Source organism: Aquarana catesbeiana, linkage group LG11 (genome assembly GCF_042186555.1).
Source record: "Aquarana catesbeiana isolate 2022-GZ linkage group LG11, ASM4218655v1, whole genome shotgun sequence".
Taxonomy (NCBI): Eukaryota; Metazoa; Chordata; class Amphibia; order Anura; family Ranidae; genus Aquarana; species Aquarana catesbeiana.
Window position 1 is genome coordinate 210737762 of NC_133334.1, and position 23216 is coordinate 210760977.

Genomic DNA, 23216 nt, shown 5'->3' on the forward strand with positions numbered 1-23216 from the left:
AAATCTTTGGTAATGCACTAGGTGCACGCCTTCCATTTCTGTTTTTCTTGTAGTTCCTCCGCATCCAATTCACGTCAGGAGCCTGTAACTGGCTCTAAATGGAGCCGGTTCACACATCTCCGGGTCGGCTGCGGTGTGAATTGCACAGGTGTCCTGTGTGTCTTCTGGTCCGTTTCAGGTCCAAATTCAGCCAAAAATTTGGACCGAAATCAGACCTGCTGCTAATTAGGAATGATGTGTGCTTGACTAACTGTAGTGGAGGGCAGAGGTGACATTAGGGATCTAATAGACCTCTGCTGTCTCCATAAAGAAAACCTGTCACCTGCCTATACTATCACAGAGAGGGCTTGTTACACCCCCCCCCCCCCCCCCATATAATAGAAACAAAGTAAATGACAAAAAGCGGTTACAAGCACACACATGAATATAAAAGCTTGCATAGGGCATGCATGTGTATATAAACAGCACCATACATTAAGTATCACCACTAATTTCCCAGTGGGGGGGGGGGGGGGTCGGGGAAATATTTCTTGAATCACTATTTGCAGTTAAAGTGGAACTTTACTCTTTTCATAAACTAGGGGTGCACCGAATTTTAATTTTGGTGCCGAAACGCAGGATACACTTTGCCGAAAACCAAAACTGTAATTTTTTTTTTTTTTTAATTATATTTTTTATATATAATTGTATTATATTTTTTTTAATTAATATCAATTTAAATTAATATGCATTTATTGTTGGCCATTATTGGCACCTTTAGTGCAAGAAAAGCTCAAGAAAAATGCAGTCTCTAACCCTTTCTTGTATCCTGTCCACAGTCTCTAACCATCTCTTATGCCCCATACACACAATCAGAAATTTCGCCAGCAAAAGTCGAATGTGAGCTTTTGCTCAAAAATTGCGACCATGTGTATGCTCCATTGGACTTTTGCTGGCAGAATTCCAGCCAGCAAAAGATTGAGGGCAGGTTCTCTATTTTTCGGTCGGAAAAAGTTCCTATCCGAAAATGCGTTCGTCTGTATGCAATTCAGATGTGCAAAAAATCACACATGCTCAGAAACAATTCGACGCATGCTCGCAAGCATTGAACTTCATTTTCTCGGCTCGTCGTAGTGTTGTACGTCACCGCGTTCTTGGCGGTCGAAAGTTCAGAGAACTTTTGTGTGACTGTGTGTATGCAAGGCAAGCTTGAGCGGAATTCTGTCGGAAAACCATCCATGTTTTTTCTGACAGAATTTCCCTGTATCGGCTTTTCCTCCACTCACACTGACAGGCGCGAGTAGAGGAGAGCCAATTGGCTGCTCTCCTGACAGAGGGGTCTGCGCTGATTATCAGTGCATCCCCCCTCCCACCAGGGATGGCCACCAGGGATGCCCAACCATGGCCACCAGGGATGCCCATCAGGGATGGCACTTTGTACCCATCAGTACTGCCTGCCAGTGCCTCCTGATCAGTGCTGCCCATCAGTGCCCACCAGTGCTGTATATCAGTGCTGCATACAAGTGCCACCACATCAGTGCCAATCAGTACTGCCTCATCAGTGAAGGAGAAAACTTACTTACAAAGTTTTGTAACAAACGAAGAAAAACCTTTTTTTGTTTTTCAAAATTTTCGGTCTTTTTCTATTTGTAGCATAAAAAATAAAAACCCAGTGGTGATCAAATACCACCAAAAGAAATCTCCATTTGTGGGGAAAAAAATGATAAAAATTTAATTTTGGGTACAGTGTTGCATGACCGCACAATTGTCATTCAAATTGTGATAGTGCTGAAAGTTGGTCTGGGCAGGAAGGTGTATAAGTGCCTGTTACTGAAGTAGTAAAAAAAGAAAGAAGGACAGGTTTTAGCTAAACAGGGTTACATGATCTCGTGAACACCAACCAGCCTCTTGTAGTTACTAGACTATTGGTTTTAGTTTACTTTTATTAAACGGCACAAGTAACAATTTTTTAGGACCTAGCAAAGGTTCATAGCATATGATACCTCTCTTTATTTACACTAGAAATTAAGTATTGATACCGGTTCCATGCAATCTTCTTTACAATATATTGCTGTACAGTCACTAGGCTGCAATTTGTACAAAATTAGACACAGCAGCAGGGAACATGGCTTTCTGTGACATAACACAGTACTTGAGTTCAACTTCTCTGGTCACATCACTTCTTCTTTGTTGCCGCAGCTTCTGCTAGTCGAGCTTCTGCAGCAGCTTGAAGGACAGCTCGACGCTCCTCTAGAAAATTTCCATACTCTTCTGGGCACAGGCTGTGGAGGCAAACACCAAATGAAAGGCTGATGTAAAAGGCCTGAATAATATTTTGCATACTTGTTTCAGATTAAAAGTATTGAAGCAAGTCTAAAGCTCGTACACACGATCAGATAGTTGGCAGGGGATTGTCTGTTGACAGACTGTTGTCCTAAAATCTGACCGTTAGTACGCTCCTTCTGAAAACTGTTGTCTAACTTTTGGCCAACAAATGTTGGATGACAGGCTAGTAAATTTTCAGCGGACAACAGTGCCTAAGCTAAAAGGTTTCGGTTAATCGTTATTGTCTTCTGTATCCTGTTCTGTGAGTGATATCTACACAAGCCTGTCCTCCTGCCTAAGGCCAAGTTCAATTTTTTTTTTCCTTCTTCTAATTTCCAGCTCCCCTATGCACCAATATAGCATTCATGTACTTTTAAAAAATCTACAGACATGTACCTTACTGTCCTACATCCATGATTCAAAACGCATTTAATGCTTCTGTCTTACATCCTTACAGATTGTAGGTCATGACACAGGAAGGAGTTGACCAACTGATCTCATTAGCACACACCCTGTATCATCCACCCTCCCAGTCCCAGCTGCACGTTTTTTTTAAATGAAATGCAATCAGTAATCGCCCTTCTCACTAAATACACAACCAGATTGCATAGTGCATGGCCATCTTTATAAAAGTACATAAAAAGGGAGTGGACAGAAACACTCAGCTGCCAAGCCCCATTCACATCTCTACATAGTGGGAACTCGCATTCCCACATGTTTTTTTTTTTTTTTTTTTTAGCAGGGGGTGGGCGTTTTGAAGCATTTCCACTCATCACACAAAGGGCAGCCCATCCACCTGAATGTGCTGCCCTACACACAGCAGTCGCCCCAAAGAAGCTTCAGGAAATGCATAGATGTGAATGGAGCCTCATTGTTCTTGTGTTATCGCACCAATTTCACTTTCAGGCCCCATTCATATCTAGCATAGTGGGAGCGCACATTTTGTGGCTTGTTTTTCCTGTGATACGCATAGGGCAGCCTGCTGATTTAAATGGGCTGTGCTATATTTGGCTAATGGCACATATTGGCGTTTTGTGGGTTGTGTGTTTTTTACAGCATTTGCCATTTGTTTTTTCACTTGGCAAAATATGTGTTCTAAAAAGGAGATTGTACAATCAGATTGTATAGTGTATGGCCACCTTTATAAAACCTAAAAGTACTAGTTGCGCTTTCATTTCCATTAATTGGTAACAATACACCAATCACAGAAGCAAAATTTTAGCATGTGAAAAAACGAATGGCAAATGCTGCAAAACGCACAGTAAAAAACATGCAACCCACAAAAGGCCAACATGTCCCATAAGCCACATATAGCACAGCCCATTTAAAAATCAGCAGGCTGCCCTATGCGTGCTCCCACTATGCTAGATGTGAATGGGGCCTGGGAATGAAATTGGTGCAATAACACCAGAACAATGAGGCTCCATTCACATCTGTGAGTTTCCTTGCATTTCAGAAATGCGCTGCACCAAAAATGGTAGTAAAAAACGCACCCAGCTCTGCTCTAAAATAAAATTCTGAAGCTTCTTTGGGGCGATTGCGGTGTGTAGGGCAGCACCTTCAGGTGAATGGGCGGCCCTATGTGTGATAAGTGAAAATGCTCCAAAACACCTCCCCACCTCGCTTAAAAAAAACAAAACAAACAATAAATAAACAAACAAACGCATGTAAGAATGCGAGTTCCCGCTATGCAGAGATGTGAACGGTGCTTAACAGCTGAGTGTTTGTCCACTACCTTCTATGTACTTGTATAAAGATGGCCATACACTATGCAAACTGATTGTGTATTTAGTGAGAAGGGTGATCACTGATTGATTGCATTTCATTTAAAAAACGTGCAGCTGGGAGTGGGAGGGTGGATAATGCAGGGTGTGTGTTAATGAGATCAGCTGCTCAACTCTTTCCTGTGTCATGATCTACAGTCTGTAAAGGACGTAAGACAGAAGCAATAGACACATTTGGAATCATGGACGGAGGACAGCAAGGTATGCATCTTTAGATTTTATGGAAAGCTTTAATATTTTTGCAAAAAAGGTACATGAATGCTACATTGGTGCATAGGGGAGCTGCAATTTAGAAAAAAAAAAAAAAGGGGAAGGTGAACTTAGCCTTTAAAGCAAATCTTTCATGTCCAAAATATAGGTTAAAATTGCTGGCATCACCTTAAATGGTACTTGCTTGGCAGTCGTGGTCAGATTTTTGCTTTCACAACTTCGAGTCACTGACACCGAACAAGCACAGAGATCTTGAATTCCAACTTTTGTTGTTGCATATGGTTTTGTGACCATGACCAAAAGCTAGACACTGCCCTCTAGTATTTGCAGAAGGTGTTTAGCAACAACAGGATCTGTACGTTTCTCCTGGCAGATATACATTGACTTTCTGCCCGTAATATGATTCTACCTGAATATTGCTTTTTTGCTCATCTACCTATTTTTCTTTTGCACTTGATGCTATAGTACATTGTTTCTAATGTCTGTCAGCTTATAAGGTTACACTAAGGTGCCAAATGCAAAGGTCACAACGTGGAAGCATCACACAATAAGATGCAGCCTGCTTTCAGGGATTATGGGGAAGAAAGGGCACTTCTTAGGCTTCACATCTTTGGGGACATGGAGGGCCCTACCAAACTCATGATGTCAGGATGCATACACTGAATGAGGGATAATTTACAGTATGATTTATATTAATATGACGCCAGGTAGGTGTTAAAAGCACCCATGTATTAGAAGGATGTATGCCTTTTAAAAAAAAAAAAAAAAAAAAAAAAAAAACACACAACCTTGAAAAACAAACTTAAGTAGATAAAATCATCCTTGATGGATCGTGAAATAATTATACTTATTAGGTAAAGGTCCCCTTTCACACTTATGCAGTGCAGTTTTCCTGTGCCGCATGTGCAGTGCACCAAAATTCCTGCATGCAGGACATTCGGTGCTTTCATGAAAAATACCATGCAGTGCAGGAAATTCGACGTTACTTACCGGTAACGTTTTTTCCAAGAGTCTTTCAGGACAGCACCTATTAGAGACCTTGGCTCCTCCCTTCTCAGGAAACACCGCCTCCACCAGAGCTTTAAGTCACTCCATCCCTCCAGCCCGTCAGTTTTTCCACGAGAACCTCTGGCCAGTCTAGGGAGACACAAGAACACATCATACCAACCTTCACACTCCTGATGCTCTCATGTCCTAGTGGCAAAATATCATTTGGGTGGGTACCGGTGCTGTCCTGAAAGACTCTTGGAAACAACATTACCAGTAAGTAACTTCAATTTTCCCTATTTCGTCTTTCAGGACAGCACCTATGAGAGCATAAGTGAGCACTTACCCTCGGGTGGGCCTGCTGCTTGCAGGACTTTACGCCCGAAGGCTTGGTCCTGGGCAGACAATAATTCCACTCTGTAGTGCTTAACAAAAAAAAGTCTTAAAACTTGACCATGTTGCTGCTCTGCAGATCTGTTCTGGTGTAGCACCAGCCCACTGCCTGTGACGTTGCCATGGCCCTAATACCTTTCGGGACCTCCACCCCCTTTGCTATATAGGCCTGACTGATAGCCAACCTCAGCCATCTGGCTATAGTATGTTTAGAGGCTTTGGACTTCTTCCTAGCCCCTGAAAAAGAAACAAAAAAGGAATCGGATCTCTTAAACTGTTCCATAATCTCCAGGAATTTTAGTACACATCTCCGGACATCTAACCTGTGGAAGACATGCTCCTGTTCCCTCACAGGATTTGAACAAAAAGTGGGCAAACAGATTTCCTGGCTCCTATGAAATTTAGAAGCCACCTTTGGCAAAAAGGCCGGATCGGTTTTAAAAATAATCCGATCCGGAAAGACTTGAAGAAAAGGTGCCCTTCTCGAGAGGGCTTCTAGCTCACTAACCCTCCTTGTGGTAGTGATTGCTACCAAAAAAAACAAACAGTCTTGAGGGTTAAAAATTTCACTGTACAAGACTCAATAGGCTCCCCTGTAAAAGCCTGCAACACTAGGGAGAAATCCCATACCGGAAAAGGATGGGAGCTGACTGGTCTCTGCCTACTTAAAGCTTTAAAGGACCTGGATATCCAAGGATTCACTGCTAGTTGTTGTTCAAGGAATACACTTAAAAGCAGAAACTTGACCCTTAAGAGTACTAAGGGCCAGTCCCTTATCTGCCCCACTCTGTAGGAACTCCAGCACTGCTACTGGGCTGCGAACGTTAAAGGAGCTCTCTGCGCACCAAGAATTGAACTTCTTCCAAACCTTCAAATAGATCTTGCGCATCTCTTCCTTCCTACAATTTAGAAGAGTCGCTACCAACCTTTCGGAGAACCCCTTATTTCTCAGCATTTCCTCCTCAGTAGCCAGGCTGCCAGATTCCACCTCTCCACCTGAGGGCAGCAGATTGGGCCTTGATAGAGGGGTAATATCCAAGGTGGTTCCACCGCCAGCTCCTATAGGACAGAAAACCGTAGCCTCCTGGGCCAGTGTGGCGCTATCAAGATCAGGGTCATGTCCTCTGACTCTTATCCCCCACTTCTGGATAATCATCCTGTAGATGACTTGACTCAGGACCCAGTTGCTCTCCCTCAGCTTCCTCTGGCTGAGGAAGTCTGCCATCTGGTTTACCTCCCCTTTTAGGTGTACTGCAGATAGTGAGAGCACAATGACCTCAGCCCATTTGAATATTGTTTCCGTTAGACCCCAAAGGGAACTGCTTCTGGTGCCCCCCTGTCGGTTGATGTAAGCCACTGCTGAGGAATTGTCTGACCTGACCCAGACGTGATGTCCCTGGAGCTCCTGCTGGAAGGCTCCAAGAGCCAGGGAAATGGCTTTCAGCTCTCTCCAGTTCAAGGACTTCCCCGCGTCCTCGACTCTCCAGGATCCCTGTGCAAGACTCACCCCTAGGTGTGCTCCCCAACCCGTGCCACTTGCGTCTGTTGTGACGATCTTGGACACTGGCAGTACCCAGTCCAGACCCTGGGATAGATTTGCTGCCTTTCTCCACCACCACAAGGACCTCTTCACCTGTATTGGAATGAGAACCGTTGAGTCCAAGGACCTTTGAGCGTGGTCGCAGACTTCCAAGATGAACAGCTGCAAAGGGCGGAAGTGCAGTCCCGTCCACCTTACAGCTGGGAGGGCAGCCATTAGTAATCCCAAAGTTGACATGGCCTTTCTTATGGAGATTTGTTGATTGCTTCGTAGAACTGCCAAGGCTTTGCCTACTTTCAGAATTTTTTCTTCTGGAAGGAAAACTCTCCGTTGGGTTGAGTCCAGAATGTAACCTAGGAAGGTTACCCTCTAGGATCGAACCAGGTTTGATTTCTCCAAATTTAAGAGCCATCCCAGATTCTCCAACACACTCCTTGCTACCTGCAAATCCTGGATCAGCTGCTCGGGCGAAGGAGCAAAAAGGAGCAGGTTGTCCAGGTATGCTATCACTGAGATTCCCCGAAGCCGCAGAAAGGCCAGAATCTCCACCATAACTTTGGTGAATATCCAGGGAGAAGAGGATAGCCCAAAGGGGAGGGCTCGAAACTGAAGATGTACTATTTCCTCCCTGGACCTTACTGCCAGTCTGAGGAACCTTTTGAATGTCCTCTGCGACCGGAATGTGCAGATAGGCGTCCCTTAGATCTATGGACGCCATGTAGCAATTCGGAGGAAGCAGTGTTTTCACGGAAAAAATGGAATCCATCTGAAATTTTTTGTAGGAGATTGATCGATTCAGGGGCTTCAGGTTCAGGATGAGCCTGAACTTCCCTGAGGGCTTCCGAACCACAAAGATGTGGGAATAGAACCCTCTGCCTATCTCCCCAGGTGGGACCCGTGATACTACATCCTGCTGTTCCAGATCCTCCAATGAGGCCAGTATAGCCACCGCCTTTTCCGCACACTTTGGAAAGTCTGTAACTAGCAGCGTGTGTGTGTGTGTGTGTGTGTGTGTGTATAAATTCTAGTCTGTACCTCTTCCTTACAAACCCTAGTATGAACAGATTGGAGGTAAGCAACTCCCACTGTGGGAGGAACACCCCCAGTCTTCCTCCCACCAGGGTTAACCTTTCATTGGGACTTTCGGGGCTGTTCAGGAGGGGGGGGGGGGAGGGAACGCTCCCCCGTGCTCTCTGTGCTTGTTGGTCCAAACTTTTTTCTGAGACTCGGCCCTCTGAAAATTAAACTTCTTTTGCGAGCTAGCCTTCTTTTTAGACTGTGCCCCCAACTTTTTCTTTAAGGAAAAGGCCTTCTTTTTATCGGCTGTTCAATCAAGGACGGCCTCCAGGTCCGGACCGAACAATAAATCCCCCGTGAAAGGGACTCCACAAAACGTAATTTTAGATGCATTGTCCCCTTGCCAGGTTTTTAGCCAAAGAGTTCTCCTGGCTGAATTGGCCAAAGCAGAGGATATAGCAGACATTCGGACCGACTATGCTGAAACATCCGCAATGTATGCGATCCCTTTTAAAAGCATTGGGAAGGAGGAGAGAATCCTCTCTTTTGCAGTCCCAGCCTCAGTATGTGCTTTTATGTGCGTTAGCCAGTGCTCCATGTTACGCGCCACCACTGTGACAGCCATGGCAGGCTTAAGATTGCCTAGAGAGGAATCCCAAGACTTGAGGAGGGAATCCATCCTCTTGTTAATGGGGTCTGCTAACACCCCCATATCTTCAAAAGCCAAGTCTGTCTTTCTGGATACCTGAGAAAAAGCTGCATCCAGTCTAGGCGACTTGTTCCACATAGCTGCTTCATTCTCTGCAAAAGGGAATCTGCGCTTTAATGCTCTAGAAAAGAAAGGCTTTATTTCTGGGTCTAGCCATTCCTTTTTAATGGGATCTATTAGGACCTCATGGACTGAAAAGACCCTTTTCTTCTGCTCTCCAAGACCTTTGTACATCTGATCATGGAGAGATAGTGATTTCTTCTCCTTTTGGATAGCCAGAGTGGTGTGGATGGCTCCCAAGAGCTCTTCCACTTCCTCCAAGGAGAGTTTGTATCGGGAGGTTCTGGTGGACTCGCCATCCATTTTCTCTCCGTCTGACTCCCTTGAGGAGTCTGAGGATGCGCTGTCAGGATCATCCTCTAATGTCTCTCTGGTGTCCTCAGGTAACCCTTCACTGGTAGAGGGACCTGCCAATGGACCAGGTGCGGTATCTTGCTGCGCTGGCAGAGGACTAGCTGGGGGTTGCATAGGTTGAAAATGTTCAAACGCTTTAAAAGATTGAAAAGTGCTGGAAAGCTCTTTAACAGAAGCCGCCAGGTCAGAACTTTGTTCCGTAGAATGTTTCCTGACTAAACCCTCAATGCAAATCCTGCACAAAACCTTTCCCCAGGACTCCTCTAAAGTACTCCTACATGATGGGCACTTTTTCTTGGAATTATTTGAGGGTTTGGATTTTTCAGTGGACTTGTCCTGAAACGACAAAAACCAGCACCGCATCAGCATCTGCTAGTGTAAAAACCAAAACACCAGAAAGACACCAGGAGTGCACCCCCCAGGACTGACCACCACCAAGGTCCCAGACGTACACCTCCTCCCCATTGACCACAAGATGGGGGGGGGGGTTCACCCGTGGAGCTAGATGGGAAGATGGTAAGGGAACACCACCCCAGGGTTCCACTTACCTTAGTGTGGCTGGTGCTGGCGTCACCTGGCACAGAATGGGGACCGTCAGTCTCCGACATCCTTCAGGCCAGAAAAATAGCGTGGTCCGCCTCAAGCTGCTCCTCTAGCTGTCACTACAGCTTCAATGGAGCCCACACCAGCCGTCGCGCCGCTCGTTTTACGTCCCGCGGTCGGAACAGGAACCCGTGGGTCAACCGGAAGTGTCCTCCCTCGCCGGAAATGACGTCACCCGCCACCCGAACCAGCCTTGAGCTCCATGCTGGCTGCCCTAGAGCGAGGGGAACTCGGACACTTCCACCATCACCTTCCCCAGGCAGTGGAAAACGAGCGCCGAGGCCGCCACATTCCCCAAGGGAGGACAGGGTGCGCAATGTCACTGCAGGTAAAGGACTCCCCAGCCCTGCTGCCGTGCATGAGAGACCTCTGTCTCTCCCTTCCAGGACAACACCGGCCACAGCCTCCCCAGCTGAAAGGGCCCAGGTTCCTAGCGATGTCTCCTCGCCGGAGGAAACACCGAAACTGACAGGCTGGAGGGATGGAGTGGCTTAAAGATCTGGTGGAGGCGGTGTTTCCTGAGAAGGGAGGAGCCGAGGTCTCTCATAGGTGCTGTCCTGAAAGACGAAATAGGGAAAACAACACCGCATCACTGACATATGTGACTTTTTTTTTAAATTATGTTTTGCAAACCGTGGTAAACTAGCTGGCTACAAAGATCTGGTATCTGGTACTTGTACTTGTTTTCATGTTGCTAGTTATGCAGATGTACAATGCATGAAAAAAAAAAAAGTTAAAAACACACACACACACACACACACACACACACACACACACACACACACACACACACACACACTACCTCTCCATTATGTGTTCCTAGAGAATATACTTACTCTCTGACAACTTTGATTCCCAGTGAACGGGCACTGCCATGGAGACACTTTACAACTTCCATCAGTGGCATATCCCGGAGAATAAATGATTCATCTTTAGATTTCACCAGTGCTATTTCATATAACTGCTTCAAAGTCAACATCCCTGCAACTTCATGACCTAATGACACAGGAGAAGAAAATAATTACATTTCTAGTACTCGCTGGAAAATACTTCACAATGCCAGTAGCTGTTTAAGCAGCAATAACACGGTGTAGCCTTAGTACTAAACAGGAGAAACCTCAACCTAGCAAAGGTCTTCTATGTACTCTTGCAACAATAAGGCTTCAGAGATTGGGTCAGAAAAAAATAAATAAAAAAAAAAAAAAAAAAAAGTCTCGGCTCTGGTCCTGATAACTCCATAAGAATTCCCTGTACTGTGGAGTCTAATCAGAACACAGATAGGTAGTCACTGCTGACAACAGGACAATCACTGAAAGACCACAGTATACTAGAGAACTGTAAAACTTGCACTTCCAAACTGACTGGAGAATCAACAAAGAACTCAGGGCTGTCCCAGAGCGAGACACCAGTACTAATGGATTGGAAAAACCTGTGATTGTTGTCCGACAGGAGAGACTTGCAGTATTTTTCCAATTCAGCATGAATCTACCAGCAGTTGTCGATTGTTTGCAAAATCTTCCAAAACTTAAGCTGTCTATACATGATACATTTTTCTTGTTCAATTTGCTTTAGGATATACCTTCAACTACATAGTACAAGGGCCTGCCTGACTGCATACAACATTGAAAGTGCTTAAGTTTGCCCTCATATTATATGGTTTTGGTAAATCTAAAAGGAAAGTTGTGGAAGAAAATTGTACAATGTATGGCCAGCCTAACAGAAAACAGCAGAGCTGAAGAAACCACAGCCAGTCTCCCGAGGACACCAAGCAAAACTCAACAGTTATGAGAGGTCATAGACTCTAGGGGACTGGCCTTCAGTTTCTATGTGCCTAGTGTCCATTTCCCCCGTAGGTTGCAAGTATAACCCATGATTTCATATTACCATAAAACATTGTCCCTCAATGGATGGTAGAGAAAAGAAGTTCATTCTTCATTTACTTTACTTTTTTTTTTTTTATTATTTGTGGTGAAAATATAAAAAAATATCAACAGCTTGGAAGAAGTCCAATCCCTTCTCTAAAACACCAGGGCAGCCAGTGCCAATGTGCTATTAAATTTGGAGGAGCTGGTGTGGATTAAAATGCCAGTGAAACTTTTATTTTAGATAGAATAGGAAAACTCAGAATCTCTAGAACAGCCTTCTGTAATCACATTTCAGAGATTTCTTATTCCCTGCCCCTTTGATGCTATGAGAAGAAATACAGGAATCAGACATCAGTTGGACAAGAATACAGAAATAAAAAAGCTGGCAAGCTTCCCAATTTCTATTTTCATTCAAGACATTTTTGCAGCACTCTGTTCAACTAAAAATATTTCACTTCATTTCCCATCCCTTTTACATACAACACCAAGACAAAGTTAGGGAAATCTCCTGATTTGGGTGACATACAGCAATAAAAGACTGGCAAATCTAACCCTCCTTTAGGGCAATAACCCTTTCTGTGTCTGTCCAACACATTTCACTGGAATGTAAAATCTAAGGGTTCGCATTGACAGGTGTTCTAGCCATATGCTGCTTTTTCCATTGAAACATAGCACAACACAAAGAGGATGAAACTCGGCCTCTGACCTGTCCTGTGTGTTGCTCACATAAAAGGTCAGTGGGATTCTGCAGACCCACGTTTGATATGCACTCCAAACGCAGGTCAAAACAGAAATCACCTGTCAACTAGATCTCTAAAGAATATATTTACTAATTTACAAGAAAGCAAAACAATACCCAACCCTCAGTATTAATTGCGATGTCTAGCAGTCTAGTCTTTCAAAAACTCAAAAACTAATGCAGCCTTTTCTCCCTTGCTGCAGATGTTCTCTCTAAGGGGTCAGGACATTTAAAAAAACGCCAGCGCTGCTACCAGGAAAAAGCAGCGTTAAAGACACGCGGTTAGCCACGTTTTTGATCATCATTTATATTTTTCAGTAAACATACCCCCTATAATGTAAGCATTATAGGAGCATCTAACCTGGAACATGTGCTGAAATGAAGACCAGGACTACCATTATTCCCAACAGGTGTACCAGTCCTCAGCCTGTCCAAGGCACTAGGCTGTAAAAGAGAAAAGTTTTTTCTTCCCCTTGCACAGCATCAGAACCAGGAACTACAGTGCTCAGGAAGTGGCATAACCCCACTTGAATTTGGTGCCCGGCATGTCCCCAAATAGGGACATCCTTTTACTGCCATAGAAGACTAGCTACCAGGAGAATTCACAAACCCAGAAGCCTGAGAAAAGGAGGGACATGCATTAAGCATGTCCACCTAGGGGGCCAAATACAAAGGGAGGTAGGTGGAGAAATACAGATGCAGAGCCCTGAACGGCGCCCCCTTCCACAAGTTTCCAAGCAGCAGGTCTCCTCCAGATGGAGGAAACACAATAACAGATTAGTGCTCTTTCGCTTATGTGCTATTCTGGAAGATGACTTGGGAAAGTGCGAATTCCCTTGTTAATTACATATATTGCAAAGGCTTACACATTTTTGCAAATTCCTAATTGCTACCATGTGTACTAACTTCCGTATGAACTCCACTTACAGTTTTCTACTTCCTGATTTCGGAGTAGAAGGGTCTTCCTTCTACACCAAGGGATTTATTTACTAAAGGCAAATCCACTGTGCACTACAAGTGCAGTCGCTGTAGATCTGATGGGGACATGCAAGGAAAATAAAAAACAGCATTTTTTTGCTTGCACATGATTGGATGATAGAAATCAGTAGCGCTTCCCCTCAGATCTACACCGACTGCACTTGTAGTGCAATGCACAGCGGATTTGCCTTTAGCAAATCAACCCCTAAGTCTCAGCGTTGCATTGAAAGAAGACTGCAGTGCATCAATCACATAATCAAAAAAAAGAAGAAATTTGTGGGGAGTTCCACCACCAATAGTACTAAATATCTCCAAAGAAGACAGAATTTGTTCACAAAATCAAAGCTGTTTGAAGACTGAACTAGAAATGGAGCTTATGTAGAAATTACTGTATATGTTCTACATTTAAACAGTGGAGTTACTATTTGGAGTGGAAGCTCAAGAAAAATATAGCAAATGACAGTTACAGATTCTCCTTTTTGTTGGTGGTCCCATTGGGAAAGCTTTTGGGGGATTGTTTCCCTATAAAGGATCCATCAAGGCAAACACTTTTTTTTCCAATAAAGACTTAAAGTGGTTGTTAAGCCACTCTCTCATCTTTATATCATCCCCTCTGTCAGATAAAAATCTGCATCCTAGTGCTTGTGCTTTATTAATAAAAAATAACCTGATTTCTACCTGTTTTAACAGCATCTCCCAGCGATAAGATCTCCCTGTGTGTTGTCGCCATTGGGCAGGGCCGAGATTCCCCTGCTGACATCAGTCAGGGAGGCGGGGTAGAGAGGAGCAGAGAGCCTGGAGTCGTGATTGCTGGGAGATGCTGTTAAAACAGGTAGAAAGCCTTTTTTTACAGCATAGGCACTAGGAGCTTTTTATCTGACAAAGGGGATGATATACAGATCAGTTAGATTTGAAGCAGCAGGGAGAGGAGCAGATCAGCAATAGTGAGGGGGAGGAAGAAAGAAGAAAGACAGAGGGAGACAGTGGAGAGCTGCAGATAGCAGCGTATGACGGAGGCACATACACTGGCAACTGTGTCAGGGCTCAGCAGCCCTGATATAGCGGAGTCAGTGTACAAAGGGGAGGGTAGAAACTGGCAGGATCAGCCAGGTATTTCAGGTGATACAGGGGGCCAAAATACACAGCACAAGCACTGTACTGTACTGTATAACATTCTTTAAAAGGAACAGGATCTTTATTTTAATTTTTTTGGGTTAACAAAGGCTTTAAGATTTTCTGTCCATATTAGGTAATTCAGCCCCAAAAAAGGAGCACAGTGTTCGGGCTTGTTAAAACTAGTGCGATGACTAGTTCACACTAGTGGAAGACGCCAGGTCACCATTACAGCACATAGGAGACAACTGTTATCTACATGCGCTGCTCCCACAGGTGCATCGTAGTCTGCTGTGATAAAAAACGCAGATATGTGGCATTTTATCACAGCGCACAGGAAGGCACCGCACGTCACAACATAGCAGAGAAATGCACAGAGCTGCTGTGCAATGACATGAATAAAATAGTAAAAAGCACTTCACACCACCCCCTCACTGTGGCTCACAAAATGGACTGAGGAGCGGATATTTCTCTACCCTCAGGGGGAAAAAGAAAACTGATTTGACTGCAGATTTAATTCTATATGAAGAAATCTTTATCAAAGTCATCTCTGACTCCCCACTTCCTGGCTCAAGTTAATCTACATTTTTACAATCACTATAGATTTGTAGTCATTACAAACCTGTCCGTGAAGCACCTTTTTCAACGCCAGCAGCAGCTTTGAGGAAGTATGATGTAGGTGGCAGCCCAATCTTTATTTGGTATGTTCGATCAGGCTAAAAAAACAAAACAAAAAACACACAAAACTATCTAAAAATTGATTTTAAACCTCAAAATTTATTTTTTAAATAACAAACATTATCTGCTCTGTGCAATGGTTTTGCACAGAGCAACCTCAATCCTCCTCTTTTGGGGTCCCCTACTCCACCTGCCTTCCGCGGTTTGCTAGGAGGGTATTAATGTGCACGCGCTTCTGAGCCCTGCTGCCTGCGTCCAGAGACACAGACAGCAATCTTTGCCCAGCCCCACACTCCCTCGGCATTTGGAATAGATTGAGGGTAGAAGGAGCCAATGGCTCTCGCTGCTATAAATCTGCCCTGTGAGGAGAGAGCTGCTGATCTCAGACACAGAGCAAATTTGAGCTCAGGATGGGGCTCCTGGACACAAAGGGTTTTTATTTCCTTAAAGTGATTGTAAACACAATATCATTCCTATTAATCAGCTCTCATGATGTCTGTGTAGTTATTTTTTAAAAATAAAAACGCAGTACCTCTTTGGTTGCCGCTGTACAGCTGTCATGTGACATTTTCTACTTGCTAGCCTTAGCTCAGTAAGACACCTGGGAAGTGCTTCTGATCCTCTCTGACATATGTTCTATACATCAGCAGGGGGAAGCATTAACAAACATGAGGGGAGGAGTTGCAGGGGAATTCCCTGTGATTCAAGGCAGAAGGGATGGGTGGAGGGCATGGCTTTGTACAGACCACAGAACTACACAGGCATGTTGTGGTCTTGCACAGAGAGACAGTATAGACAGCAGGATGGGAACGTGATGACAAGATGTAAACTGACCACGCTAGCATAGGTAGAGGGGGCAGGGGAGGGAGGAGAGCGAACGCACATCCGCTCTCCTCCCTTTCTAGTTGTTGACCCAGAAGTGACATGTGACGTCAGTTCCGGGTCCCCGTTGACAGTTTCCCCGGCCATCAAGAATGTGCGTTACATTACATTCAGTGGAGACCCTGGATGTCTCATTAAAGAGAACCTGTCACAAAAAAAAAAAAAAAATCATCACATAGGGGACTTTTGTCCCCTATGTGTTGGGAAAAAAAAAAAAAAAAAAAAAAAAAAAGGCTGAGTTAGACTTACCGGTAACTCCTTTTCTGAGAGTCTTCCAGGACAGCCCATGAGACCTTGGGCTCCTCCTACCAGGACAGGAAACACGTCACCCCCACCAGATAAAAGGGCGGTCCTCCAGGCCCATGTCATTCTTCTCAAGAACCGTAGGACCCTGCAAAACATATGCATAATACACATAACTTCAGACAATACCGGATGGGAATCCGGCTGTCCTGGAAGACTCTCAGAAAAAGGAGTTACCAGTAAGTCTAACTCGGCTTTTCTCGAAGTGTCTTCCAGGACAGCCCATGAGACGATGAGCCAGAACTTACCAGTCTAGGGAGGGACAACTGCCTGAAGGACCTTACGACCAAACGCCTAATCCTGAGCTGATAGGAGATCCAGGCGATAATGTTTAATGAAGGTCGAGTAACTGGACCAAGTGGCAGCCCTGCAAATTTGTTCCGGTGAGACACCAGCCCTCTCAGCCCAAGATGTAGACAAGGCTCTAGTTGAGTGCGCAGTAACAAAAGGTGTAGGAACCTCCCTAATTTTGTAAGCTTCCAAGATGGCTTGCTTTATCCATCTAGCCAATGTGGCTTTAGATGCACTATTCCCCTTGTGAACTCCAGAAAAGAGGACAAATAAGGCATCAGTTTTCCTAAAGGTCTTGGTGACCTCAAGATAGACTATGAGAATCCTTCTTACATCTAGAAAACTAAATTTTCTTTCTAAGTCGCCCTGTGGCGAACTACAAAAGGTTGGCAATACAATGTCCTGAGATCGGTGGAATGTACTTGCCACCTTGGGCAAAAAACCTGGATCGGTTCGCAAAACAACTCGATCCTCAAAAATAGTGAGGAAGGGCTCCCTTACTGATAGGGCCTGCAACTTACTTACCCTACGAGCTGAGGTAACAGCTATAAGGAACACAGTTTTTAATGTAAGTAACTTAACTGACATACTTCCCAGAGGCTCAAACGGAAATTCTACCAGAGTTTGAAGTACTAGGGACAGGTCCCACGTTGGACAACTTCTCACCACTACTGGTCTGGCCCTAGAGATAGATTTGAAAAATCTGGCTATAGTGGGATTTTCCAGGAGAGAAAACTGGAGGAACACACTAATAGCTGCCGCCTGTACCTTTAAGCTACTAACAGAAAGACCTTTGTCGACACCCTCTTGGAAAAATTCCAAAATAGATGGAATATCATGAGTTAATCTTTCATTTTCAGATAACCATGAGTTAAACCTTTTCCAAACTTTGGAATATATGGCTCTAGAAACCCGGCTTCCTGCAATTTACGAGAGTCCTGACTACCTTGTCAGAGAACCCTTGGGCGCTCAGTATCTTTTCTTCAGATACCAGGCCGTCAATTTTAAGGAAACCACCTGAGGGTGTGATACTGGACCCTGCAATAATAGGTCTTCCTTTTTCGGAAGACTCCGCGGAGGCTCTGAAACCAGAGACTGTAGCAGGGAAAACCATGGCCTCTTGGGCCAAAATGGGGCAATTAGAATCAGATCTGTCTCTTCCAGCAGAAACTTTCGGAGGACTTCTGGAATCAGTCTGATTGGCGGGAAGGCATAACATAGGCCTGGAGGCCACGGGTTTGCCAGAGCATCGATCCCCAAGGCTTGGTCTGCTGGGTTCATGGAAAATAATATCTCCGTCTTGCGGTTGTTTCGATTTGCGAACAAATCCGCTACGGGATAACCCCATCTCTTGGTGAGGTCTGCAAAGACTTCGGGATGAAGGGACCAGTTGTCTCGGTCTATCCTGTGACGGCTGAGATAATCTGCCAGGCAATTGTTTGTCCCCTTCAGGTGTACGGCAGAAATAGAAGCTAGATTCCCCTCTGCCCATGAAAGGATCTCCTGTGCAATGGACTCCGGCTTCTCGTGCCTCCCTGCTTGTTGATATACGCGACTGTCGCGATATTGTCCAAAAGAATTTGGAGGTTGTGACCCCTGATCTCCATCTGAAAAGACTGTAGGGCTCTGTGGACTGCAAGCAGCTCTTTGATTGGATGAGGCCCTTGCCTCCTCTGGGGACCACTCTCCCCTGTGCTACTGCATTGCTGAGGTGGGCCCCCCATCCCCAGGAACTCACATCCGTGGTAATCCTTCGGGAATGGGAAAAGACCATGGGAGACCTCCTGCTAGGTGCTGACCAGCTCTCCACCACCAGAGGCTTTTTTTTTTATCCTGTCGGGAAGCAGGATCCTTGACTCCAGGGACCTTACGTCCCCGCTTCTTAAAAGAAACATTTGTAACGGACGCTGACGGAGTCTCGCCCATGGTACTGCGGGAAAACATGAGGTCATAAGACCCACTGCCCTCGACACCTGTCTCAGAGAGACCGACTAGTTGGTCTGCAATGCTGACATAGTCTGGAACACCTTGGTAATCTTCTCCTGAGGAAGAAAAACTCTTTGGTTCACTGAGCAAAAATCGTAACCCAGATAAGTTACTTTCTGGGCCGGAATCAAGGACGATTTTTCTTTGTTTATCAGCCAGCCTAGGGACTGTAAGAAGTCCTGTACAGCCTGGAGATCCTCCAACAGCCTTTGGTATGATTTTACCACTATCAGGAGGTCGTCTAAGGGATAACAGTTATCGCCTTTAACCTTAGTGGAGCCAGCGCTTCCCCCAACACCTTCGTAAAGATGCGTGGGGCTGAGGAAAGACCGAAAGGGAGGGCTTGAAATTGAAAATGTCGGGTCCCCATACCTGTCTTCACTGCCAATCTCAAAAACTTTTGGAAGGCTGGATGTGAAGATAGGCATCCCTTAAGTCCAACGTGGCCATAAAGCAGTTTGGGTATAGTAGGTTTTTGATTGTAAAAACTGTCTCCATACGGAAATGCTTGTATCTGATGGACTTGTTTAAGGTCCGGAGATTCAGGATAAGTCGAAACTTTCCTGCCAGCTTTCTGACTACAAATACATGGGAATAGAATCCCTTGCCCTGCTCCGACTGAGGAACAGGAATCAGGACTTTTTGATCTAATAAGTCTCCTATCTGGAGACCCAGAGCCCTCGCTTTCTCCCGATCTTGTGGAGGAAATGTGACCAACAAACGTTCTGGTGGTTGGTGAACAAACTCCAGCCTGTACCCGTTGGTCACTAGGTCCAGGTTGAAGGGGCTCAGAGTGACTACTGCCCACTGTGGGATGAAGGCCCTCAATCTCCCTCCCACCGGGGAACACAAGTCACTGTGGCTTGGCGGGCTGTTGAGGAGGGTTAAACAGCACTCCCCCTTTGCCTCTGCCTTTGTGCCCAGTCCAATGCTTTTTCGGCCTGCTGTCCTTTTCTCTAGGACTCTGTTGCCTGCTTTGGCCACGAAAAAATTTTCTGGCTTTCGGAACTCTTTTTTTTCTCTGGAAACGCCTTTTTCTTATCAGCCGTGCGTTCCAGTGCCTCCTGTAGACCTGGGCCAAATAAATGATCGCCAGTTAAAGGAAGGACACAAAGGCGCAACTTGGAGGCCGAGTCCCCTGACCAGGTCTTAAGCCAAAGGCTTCTCCTGGCCGAGTTCACTAGAGCCGAAGTCCTGGCCGACATTCTTACCGACTCAGCGGAAGAATCTGCCAAAAAACCCACTGCCTGAAATAGGAGAGGAAAGGACTTTAAAATTTGCTCTCTGGAGGTATCTGCTGACAGATGTGACTGAATCTGAGTCAACCGACCAAACCTCCAGATTTCTGGCCACACAAGTGGAAGCCAGGTGCTGGTTTCAGGTTTCCAACCACTGAGTCCCAGGCTCTGTGGAGAAGGATATCCCCTCTCTTGTCCATCAGATCCTTAAGCGTGACCATATCATCGAACGCTAGGTCCGAGTTTTTTGAAACCTTTGAAAGAGGTGCGTCTAACTTGGGATTCTTATTCCACGGCTGCGCAGTGTCCTCATCAAAAGGAAACCTCCTTTTTAGGTTACTAGAGAAGAATGGTTTTCTCTCAGGATTATCCCATTCCAGTTTAATGGTATCAAGCAAAGAACTATGAACTGGAAAAACTCTCGATTTTCTCTTATGCAATCCTTTATACATAAGATCATGTTTGGATAACTGAACTTCTTCCTCTTTTAATTCAAGGGTAGTATAGATAGCCTTTAATAAGTCATCTCCATCCTCAACAGATAACTTAAATCTTGAGCCTCGAGTGGATTCTCTATCCCTGGGCTCTGTATCTGACCGTGATTCTTCCAGAGAAGAACGGGTAGATCTGACCTCAGCCTCGGAGTCCTCACTCTCTGCCTGCTGCGGAGAGCTGACTGACGCCTTCAGTGAAGACGGACTCTCTGCTGGAGTCTGGAGCTTGTCAATAAGCGTTCTAAAAGAACTGAAGGTGGATGCAAGCTCATCCCTAACAGAAGTAAGCATCTTCTGGCAAGAGGCAACCGGGTCATCTTTTACTAGGTCTTCTATACAGGTGCGACAAACTGCTTTGCTCCATGAGGAGCTCAATTTGTTTGCGTAAACCGCACATTTCCTTTTAAGTGGCTGCACTTGGGCCTTGTCCTGAGTCTTGGTCTACAAGACAAAATAAATGACCCACAATGTAATTAAAGCCACCCAATCACTCCGTAACACCACGTGCAGGAGGGAGGAAATGTGTCCCCTTACACCCACTACTACAGAGGGGGGAGGGGGAGGGAACACTCACAGGGATAGCAAGGTGGTGACAGAACACCCCAGGCTTACCTGTGAGGTGCTGGTGTTGGGAACCGCATCCATTGCCTGTGCAGGTACTGCAGGAGGATCCATTCTGCCCCTCTTGGTCGTCCACAGCCTGGCTGCTTTACACCAAGAAACACCAGCAGCCAGCGTTCTCTGTTCGCGCCGTTTATGGAGACTGGAACCTCGTTTCCAGCGCCCGATGATGATGTCATATGCCCCGGAAGTAACCCTCTCCAGGCACTTCCTGTGGGCCAGCTTGAAGCGCAATAGCTCCACCCCCTCGAGCGCTGCGGCCTCCTCCATTCCCTGCTCAGATCAGCCACGCTGTCGGCAGGGAAGGACAACCGATGCTCAGCTGAGCTATAGTGCAATGCACTGCGCTAGGGGCCCGACCTCACACCGGTCCTGGCCCTCTCCAGTCACTGAGGACAGGGAACAGCAGCACAGCCAACCTCCCCAGCGGTGTGCTGCTTCTGGCAGAGGAAGAGGTAAGAGATATGCCCCAGAAAATAGCCATACAAAGCCCCTGCTTATAAGGCCTATGGGAGCAGGTTCCAGGAACATGTTAACCCCTCCCCCCCCCTGTCCGGAGGAAACACAAATAACTGACATGGGCATGGAGGACCGCCCTTTTATCTGGTGGGGGTGACGCGTTTCCTGTCCTGGTAGGAGGAGCCCAAGGTCTCATGGGCTGTCCTGGAAGACGCATGGAGAGAAAAGGGTTGACATTTTTTCCCATATGTAAAAAGGTAAAGTTACACCCAAGCATATAAAATTCCCTGCCCCCACCCCAACATATATAAGCACATACAAAAGGTAAACGCACGCAGCGGGGTGCCATCAAATGGCCTGTGTCAAATGGATCAGATCGGTTAATCCCTGGATTCATTTTTGGAACAGTTTGTGGGACTAGAGACCTGCTCAAACAAACCGTGCCATCCACTTTGCAGACACTGGTAAAAAACTAAAGTACTTCCTGTATGGGAGGGGTTATATAGGGGATCTCTTCCTGTCTGAAGACCTTTGGTCAACCAGTGTCCATTCACCTAATGATGAAGTATAACCCAGCAGGTAATGAATATTAGCCTGACTCTGTGTCCCATGATGTATGAAAAAGAAAACTGACATAAATTGGGTAGGGGCTGACCGGACATACCGGGGCAGGGAGTTCCAGAGGCTCTAGAGAAGTCCTGGAGCCGAGCATGGGAGGAGGTAACAAGGGAGCTAGAGAGCAGGAGGTCTTGGGAGGAGTGGAGAGGACGATTGAAGTACTAGAATGTATGTCAAAAATATTTACATTAACAAAGATCTTCACACGCAAAGGGACTCCTTCGATGATGTCTTTGGTCTTCTCATTAAACTCTTTACAAAACTGTCCAATTGGTATGCCTCTCTGGAAGACAAAGGAATACAAAGTCAAGGATTTCAGAGACATTTGAAAAAAAAAAAAAAAAATTAGTACATCAGTTTTCATGCATATTTCAGCAAGTTTTATACATGTTGGATATTCCCACAGAAAAAAAAATCTGCACATACTAGTGTTGTGGTGTGAGCAAGGCACACAGCGAACAATTGGTTTTTTTTTGGGCCATTGCCCAAACTGACGTTTCTGCACATGGTATTAAGGCCTTAAGCTAGGTCAAACTGCCACATGCATCCCTGCTACACTTTGTATTCAAATAGCAAAAGGAGAACCAAAATTAGATATCCAGCACATCATTATTGTTCATAGTAATCCATATACCACCAGGTATACAGTACAGAAAGTGTGAAATGCTAAAGGAGTTCTATAGTCACAGCATAGACTATCATTTCATAACATCATAGCATTGTGATATGAAAAATAGCGATTGTTATTTTTCACAAGCAATAAACTTAAAATGATAAAATCCACTTTTATCATGCGAGTGCTGCTAGTCTGGTGGCCATCTCCTTCCATAACTTCATGCATTCTCTGCATGCTTTGCGGCTTCTATTCTGCTTTTTCCTTTCAATTTCTAAGGACTACATATCCCATTGTACCTTGCTGCCTGCAAGCAGAGCTGCCTGTACTGACTTCACCTCCTGAAACTTCTCTCAGCATCTCTGTAGTTCAGGAGG

General features: G+C 45.3%; 1 protein-coding gene across 1 annotated transcript in view; it reads right to left on the reverse strand.

Annotated features, from left to right (window-relative positions):
• Positions 1-1904: 1904 nt before the first annotated feature.
• MRPL11 (mitochondrial ribosomal protein L11) overlaps positions 1905-23216 on the reverse strand; it is a 39045-nt gene continuing 17733 nt past the window's right edge. Inside the window, exons 3-6 of the mRNA XM_073605243.1 lie at positions 22414-22509; positions 15279-15372; positions 10798-10957; positions 1905-2261 (exon numbers count right to left, since the gene is read on the reverse strand). Of these exons, the coding sequence (XP_073461344.1) occupies positions 2156-2261; positions 10798-10957; positions 15279-15372; positions 22414-22509 (456 nt within the window). The 3' untranslated portion in view covers positions 1905-2155. The remainder of the gene's footprint in view (positions 2262-10797; positions 10958-15278; positions 15373-22413; positions 22510-23216) is intronic.